The following is an 8,331-nucleotide window of genomic DNA, read 5'->3' on the forward strand; positions in this document are numbered from 1 at the left end:
ATTTTTCCACTAAGCTCTTTTACCTGCAACTTAATTATTAGTTTTGCAGATTCCTCTGTATCAAATTTTCAATATTCAGATCATGGAACAGACCTTCCTAGAAGATACATCGAAACATATAGAAGACAGGGAGTTAGAGACAGCCAGCACGGCCTCACCATGGGCAAATCGTGCCTGACTAATCTAGCAGCCTTCTACAATGGAGTAACTGCATCAGTGGACAAGGGAAGAGCTACGGATGCCATCTACCTGGACTTCTGTGAGTCCCGCCCCATTCTTATCTCTAAATTGAAGAGATAGGGGTTTGACAGATGGACTGTTAGATGGATAAGGAATTGGCTGGGTGCTCATGTCTAAAGAGTTACAGTCAATGCCTCAACGTCCAAGCAGAAACCAGTAACAAGTGGTATCCCTCAAGGATCCATACTGGGACCAATACTATTCAATGTCTTAATCAATAACATAGTGGGATTGAGTACACCCTCAGCAAGTTTGCAGATGACACCAAACTAAGTGGTGATGTTCATTTGCTTGAGGGATGGGATGCCATCTAGAGGGACCTTGACAGGCTTTGAAAGGTGGGCCCATGCAAACCTCATGAATTTCAACAAGGCCAAGTGCAAGGTCCTGCACCTGGGTCAAGGCAATCCCCAATACCAATACAGACCAGGGGACGAACGCATTGAGGGCAGCCCTGCGGAGGAGGACTTGGGGGTACTGGTGGATGAAAAATGGAACATGAGCTGGGAACGGATGCTTGCAGCCCAGAAAGCCAATCATATCCTGGGCTGCACAAATAGAAGCGGGGCCATCAGGTCAAGGGAGGTGATTGTTCCCCTCTAACCTGCTCTCATGAGAGACCTCACCTGGAGTACTGCATCCACCTCTGGGACCCCCAGTACAAGATAGACATGGACCTGTTAGAGTGGGGTCCAAAGGAGGGCCACAAAAATGGTCAGAAGGCTCCATTCTCCACAGAAGAGTCTGAAGAAAGGCTAAGACAGTTGGGGTGGTTCAGCTTGGAGAAGAGAAGGCTCCAGGGAGACCTTATTGTGGCCTTTAAATACCTAAAGGGGGCTTGTAAGAAAGACAGACTCTTTACCAGGGCCTGTAGTGACAGGACAAGAGGCAACGGAGTTAAACTGAAAGAGGGTACATTTAGATTGGACTTGAGGAACAAATTTTTTATGATGAGGGTGCTGAGGCACTGGAACATGTTGCCCAGAGAGGCTGTGGATGCCCCATCCCTCAAAGTGTTCAAGGCCAGGTTGGATGGGGCTTTGAGCAACCTGGTCTAGTAGAAGGTGTCCCTGCCCATGGCAGGGGGGCTGGAACTAGATGATCTTTAAAGGTCCCTTCCAGCCCAAACCATTCTATAACTCTATGAAATAATATAATGACATCTGGTAAATCCAGTGGCAAGATCAGATTTTGTTTGGGGGATGCACACAGAAGACATGAAAAAAAAAGAGACACAGATAGAGAGAGAAGGAGGTCTCAGATCAGACTGGCACATTCTACCCAGGACACTCATGCTGCATTTTATTCCACATTCCATGTATCTCCAGGTCTTTGTTCTTTCCTCTAAGGCTTTGCATACTGTCGAGGTCAGACCTATTCAAGCACTGAAGTGTCAAATTAAGAATTACCCCAAGTGAGACCACATTTTGAGAAACAAAGGAAGAAAAAATTCTGATATGACTATCTTTTCAAAATTTAGGCAAACAATTATTTTTTTTTCTTTTTCTTTTCCTCCTTATTCATGTTGTTAAAAACCAAACACCTGAAGTCCTACACCAGGATAATATTTATCAAACTATCTTAATTCTCAAGACCTTGTTCATATAGAAATAAACTGTAAATATTTATTTTAATTTGCATAACCATGTATTTCTAAATACTTTCAAACCATAAAATGAAATATGACATCTACATTGCCAAATAATTTACAATGCAATGAAGTAACTGTATACAATATAAAAAAAAACACTAAAAGGCAAGAGAAGCTAAAGAGGCCAAGATCACTATGCACCAGATAAAGTCTTACTACCCTAAGGAAAACAAAGTTACTAAAATTCTAACTTGTGTTTCTGCATTTTTATTTTCAACAATAGCACATCAGAAATTATCTTAGTAGAGTCATTTGGGTTTGTTTTTTTTTTAAAGAAATTAGCTTATACAAACTTATCTAGCTCATCTGACAATAAAAGCCTTGTAATTTGACAACTTTCACACTGGAAAATGTAATACTTATCTAATTAGTGATTTTTTTCTCCCCATTTTACAAACAGTAAACTCTCTCCAGCAGCCTTTTCCAGCTTGAATTTACGGCTTGTAAGCTGTGCATGTAATAATCCTCTAATGACTGACGGTCACAAAAATCTGGTTAACAAACATCTCCCAAAGACAAAGTCGGTCAGAAAGTAAAACATATTCACAAACCACAGTCGAGCCAAAACAGGAACAACTTATAATACCACAACGGACAGACAGCGCACTAAATATTCAGACCTATTAACTGATGCATAAAATAGCTCCTCTTGTTCATGGTAAGTTTCTACTTTTCATCTTGGCTTTGAACAATGGTACAGTGTTCATGTATAATACAGTATTTTTTACAATATTAATAATTATGTATTACAGTGATCTAGAACACTTGCTTAGGCTATCACCAAGCAGAACAAGTAGGCACTTTATACTAATTATAGTGTAAAGGTGAAGCTTTTATGCCAATGACTACAATAGAAGTACAAGACAGTGAGGTTTGGGTGGTGCTTCTCTGTTTAGTGAAGATGCAATATTAAGTAAAACAGAGTCCTACAAATTGCAGGTAAAGGACAAAACCTCCAAATCTTCACTGCTGTATACCTCTATCAGCATAGGAAAATCTTCCATTATTGAATCTTAAAACACATGGCAAACTAGGTCTGCCAAAATATAAACTAACACCTATAATACACCTGACTTCACAGATCAATACAACTCTCTTTTTATTAGTTTTAAATGCGGTCTAACACCATGGTAGAGACATCTGTATTAACATAGTATCAGCTCATAAGCAACACCTGGTAAAAAAAATTATCTTCCTTTCTCTTCCTCAACACATTCCCACCAATCATTTTGTGTCTCAGTTTTCATTAATACCTATCATTTAAAAAACAAAAAAACAAAAAGACAACAACAACAAAAAAACCCAAGCAAACAAAAAACCCCCCAAAACAAACAAACAAACAAAAACCTAAAAAAACCCCAAACCTAAAATACTAACAACTATTACATTTGAGCCAGGAAACAATGGACAGAAGCAGAGATACATAGAAAGGGTAAACAATTCCAGGAATCCTTCTTGGATTTAAAAAAAAAAAAAAGAAAAGTCAAAGACTACTTGTTGAATACTGAGTCATTCTATGGGACGTTCAATCTTCGTCATTACAAAATACTCAGCCAGCAAAAATATTAACTTAAATGGAATCATTTCAAAGTATCAAAAAGACACAACTGTGTTAGTAATCACAACTAGGATTTTTTTCCCTTTGCACTCCCATTGTTAGTTTCAAAAATGTTCTTGAATGAAGATACCAGAAAATTGACATCCCAATCATCTTTTTTTTTTTTTTTTTTTTAACCTATCTTAGAAAGCTGGGACATCAGAAATTTGCTCGAACTTTGAACAGAGTGAAAACAGGCGTAAAATTTGACATAATCAAGACACACACAAATAAGGCAGTAAGATCACACTTGAGGACTTCAAACCCTGCCTACACTAAAAGATATCCTGGGCCAATTCTGGCAACAGACCTTGAGGGCAGGGGATGCTTTTAACGTTGAGCTATTTTTACCTTTAAATTCCACCCTCTCCATTTGCAGCAACACATAGCCTGTGGCTTTCAATGTTACCAATAGCACTGTAACAATTACAAAATAATCTACAGCAATATTTTTTTACTCTTTAAAAGGTTGTCGAAATCTGCATTTCAGAATGAGCCATAATACTTAAGTGAAGTGCTCTCTACCTCACATGGAAAGAGTCATTTGAACGTACACCAGCTGACAGCTGATTTTATACACTAAGAATCCCAGATTATGAATCAGATTAATAATCAGAAATTAAATATCATCTGTTATACTGATCTCTCCCAGTAACTCAAATCATCAAAGGGAAAATTTATTGCACACAGGCATGCTCAAAAGTTGATTTTAGTCTGCTTACTTGCTGACTTATTTCCAGCTTTGAGGTAACAACAAACAAAAACAAAACAAAAAAAAAAGGAAAAGTGTGCCTCATTATTTTGAGACATTTACAAAGGTAACATAACTAGATTTCACACACTTGTAAGCAAGAACTTCAATAAAGGATATTAATTTAGAATATTCAGACATTTTTATAATGTCTGACTAGTCAGACACCTTAAATCACATGAAATTCAAATTCTGAACACTGTCTACTAATCTTCCAAGGCTCATCAAATCAACTAGTGTTGATTTTCAGTTAGGTGTTGCAGAAGCATGTCTTATGACTGATTAAAAATTTGGTGAAGGTTTTTTAAAAAGGACCATCATCCAAGACCAACTTAAATACACGTTACTTACAATTGCAAAACTGGCTTCTTTGACTTAAGGAAGACCAGGTTTCCATAAAAATGCTAGAAATCTTTGAACTGAAAACTTCAAGTGCTGCTATTTAACTACACAACTATTTAAAAAAAATATTTTTAAAAAAAGATGTATTTACTCACAAGGAACCAATTCCAGGTTACCATAATCTTCACTAAACTAGAGCTACAGACAATGGTTATGTGCATGAGTCACATGAAAAAGACCCCAGTAAGAAGCAGATGTTCCACCTTCCTAATTAGTTGCTTTTAAGTGTCTTATGTTTCATTTCTTCCCATCCAGCCCTAAAGAAACCCAAGCAACTTCAGATTTGAGAAGCTAAACAAAATACGTTGGACTAAAATACAGAAGAAAGCTAACCTACAGGAGTAATATGGCTGAAGACCTGGATACAAGAAGCACAAGGCGAATTCTCAGTGCGCCACACCGAGTCTCTGAAAGCAGTATTACGTAGTGTATCAACCACCTCTTAGTTTCATCACTTTTAAGTACAGTTTTCCCCCTTGCCACATTTGCACAACACTCTGAAAGGTAGCTATTTGTCTTGTGGTTTTCCTTAGGTATTCCTGATGGTTCCAAAAATCCAAAGAAACCTAGCTATCATAGAAGCAATTAACCATGACCCAAAACACTATTAATGACTGGAATTTCTAGGAATGCAAAGTACTATAAAAACAGGATTCTAATCTTTTGGTCACCAAGGGAAATATGTAAAGTGTTAGCCACCGTGGGACATTAGACCTCCCCCTGAATCGCGTGGAATAAAATTCAGGATAAACGTTATCATAGACCTTATTCTTGCTGACCGAGTAAAGTAGATCTAAAGAAAAAAAAGAAAAAAAAAAGAAAAAAAAGACAGTTTAATCAGGCAGTGATGAATTTAAAGCCTTGTCAACAACTCCTTAAGATATGTACTTTTTAATTGAAATCATTGTTTGCATAGGGACGTACTAACACATTTCACTGTTACCCTAAAGGTCAGCAAATCCATTCTAAGTTCCTGAGGCAAGAAAACCAACAAAGCTATTTGTCCAGTTCAGATGTTTAGACTTAAACTGGATCTCTGTTACATACACATCAATAGTATTAAGTCAATAATAATAATGGATAATTGTCCTGATAAAATAACTCTGAATAGCTAGCCACACCAAAAAAACCCCAAACTTTTTTTAAAAACAAAGTTGTATGATTTTCCTACACTAAGTTAAACTTATTCCGAGTCATACATTCTCTCACTAAGCAATTACTTTTTAAAACTTAACACTCAGAATTCCCTTCTGCCAATATTGTATTCTTCAGTGCAGTACTTTAGAACTGAATTAGTTTGCAGCCCACAAACCTTTTTAAACACCTCAGAATAATAAGCAGTTAGAAAATATTTATTGAGAGTGCACTCAACGCTCTCTCAATAGATAGCTCTTTCTATAGTATATTACTGTTAATAATATAGTAATAGAGAGTGCTTTCCATGGAGTATTAAGACTGCAGTCTCATTATGCTTCAGATTTTGTTTTTGCCTAGTCTGCTCTACAGAAATTTTCCCAATATATGCATTAGCCTGAAACCAAAGTTTATGCCTAAAGAATACACATTTCATGCTCTAAGTACATAAACACAGCACAATGAAGATCCCTGACTGACAATGGCTTCACACAAACAGAATTTCTAATCTAGTATTTATTCTATATTCCCCGTATCAACACTTCGTTTCATATCAAATACGGCTTACTTCCAGCTTGAAGACAGCTCAACATTTGAAAGCTTCGAATTAGACACAGTAGCTTTTTAATTAAAAAAAAAAAAAAATCACGCATTTTCCTCCAACCTGTTCTTGCAATAAGAATACAGTATTGAAATCTGAGTGCAGCCAGGCCTGGCAGCATTTCAACAACGCAGAATAGAAGTGAAAAAGATAAATTCCCGCTATGGTTTTGTCTCTGTCTATGGATGTGCAATTTAAAAACTGAAGTTATGAAGAAGAAATTAGTATGTGTGATCAGACAGACTTTGGGTTTTAATTGATTTGAGGGATCAATAAAACAAGTACAGTTTGTTAAAGATCTTTGATAAACCAGTCTTAAGCTTTACTTCTAAAAGCCAGGCCAGCCAAAGGTCTTTTGAGGGAATACAGTGTTCTTCTCCATCATAAACATTCATTTGCTCTAGTTGTCCATTTAAAGATTTTTACAACATCGTAAATTCCACTCTGTCCCTCTAAAACAACGAAAATGAGTCTACTAAAAATGGAAAATAAAATAGAAACATTTATAGGGTTAGAGAAGTACATGTGCTGACACGAGTCACAAGATTTAAAACGTAAGTTCAGGTAACATTAACAACTTTAAAAAAAATAAAAACCTAAGATTGCCGATTCCAAACCTGAAACGTTACAAGACTCTTCTCAGTGCCCCTTACGGGTATGAAATACAATCACAGGAAACTACTGAAAACTACTTATTCGGTCACGCTTTGCTTTATGCCCTTGCCTTTCAAGGATCACGCATCCTCGCGAGAGCCTCCCTTTTCGCAACTACCTGATTTTTCAGGAGAGACACCCCCCCCCCGCCCCTGCCCGCAGGGTAACAGCGCCAACGGGGGCCCGTTTTGACGGCAGCACGTCGGGCCGGTCAGAGCCAGCCGGTCGGCACAGCGTCCCACGGACACGAACTCCCGACACGCTGCCTCCCCACGCACCGCAAACCCGCCCGAGACGCGACAACCCGGCGGAAAGGGCGGGAGTCACGCGCCGGGCCGGGGAGGGGCTGCGAGCGCCCGCAGGTCGCCTCCTCGCACGGCCCAGAGCGACGGCGCAAACCCGCGGCAGCCCGGGGGGACGCCGCCGGCGGCGGCCGGGGCCGGGCTCTGGCAGGCGCCCGCAGCCGGCCCTCCGGGGCGGGGGGGGAGGCCAGGGAGCAGGGTAGCCTCCCGAAGCCAGTGTTCCCCGCCGGCTCCCCTCCCCGCTGCAGCGCCCGCTTCGGGGCCGCTCCTACCCGCTACAGCCAGAGGGAGACCTCCCGGGGAGGGACCGGCGGCCGCGCAGACCCCCGCGCCCACAGAGATGACAGCGCCCCGTCCCCTCCCCGGGCCCCGCTCCTCCAGGGCCGGGCCTGGCGGGCGAAGGGATGACACGGCGGCGGCCAAGCCGGCCACGCCGCGGGGGGACGCGCGGGGGCAGGGGAGCGGACCGGCGCACCGGCGGGGGCCGGAAGGGGGAAGGGGGGGGGCGGCCGGGCCCCGAGCGTCGCGCCTGGCGGGCGGGCGGGCGCCGGGGCCGCGGACGGGCTCTCGAGTCCCCACGGGATCCCAAGATGGCGGCGCCCCCCCCCAGCCCCCGACGGAGCCGGGCGGGCAGGGCCCGGCACCGCGGCCCGGGGCAAGGGGGAACGACGAGGCGCCCGCAGGCGGTCCGGGGCCGAGGCGAAACGGGAGACCCCCGCCGGGACCGGGCAGTCTCGCTGCGCCCCCCACCCCCCCGCCCCGCGCCGGGCTCCCCCTCACCTTTGAATTTGAGGTCGGTGGGCGGATCGAGCACCAGGATCTGCTCGTGCTTCGCCAGAGCCCCGGCGGCCGCCATCTCGCTCGCTCGCTCGCTCCGGCGGGAGGAGGAGTGGGGGTAGGAGGGAGGAGGAGGAGGAGGAGGGGCGGGAGGGGGAGGCCGGGCGGCGGCGGCGCCGCTCCCTCGCGGCGGGCGGGCGGGCGGGCACTGGCTCCGCGCGG

The 8,331-nt window shown here is 43.0% G+C and overlaps 1 protein-coding gene across 1 annotated transcript in view; it reads right to left on the reverse strand.

Moving 5' to 3' along the window:
• Positions 1 to 8,282, reverse strand: part of VAPA (VAMP associated protein A) — a 33,186-nt gene extending 24,904 nt beyond the window's left edge. Inside the window, exon 1 of the mRNA XM_069778998.1 lies at positions 8,113 to 8,282. Within this exon, the coding sequence (XP_069635099.1) occupies positions 8,113 to 8,188 (76 nt within the window). The 5' untranslated portion in view covers positions 8,189 to 8,282. The remainder of the gene's footprint in view (positions 1 to 8,112) is intronic.
• Positions 8,283 to 8,331: the final 49 nt, after the last annotated feature.

This window comes from Haliaeetus albicilla, chromosome 3 (assembly GCF_947461875.1).
Source record: "Haliaeetus albicilla chromosome 3, bHalAlb1.1, whole genome shotgun sequence".
NCBI lineage: Eukaryota > Metazoa > Chordata > Aves > Accipitriformes > Accipitridae > Haliaeetus > Haliaeetus albicilla.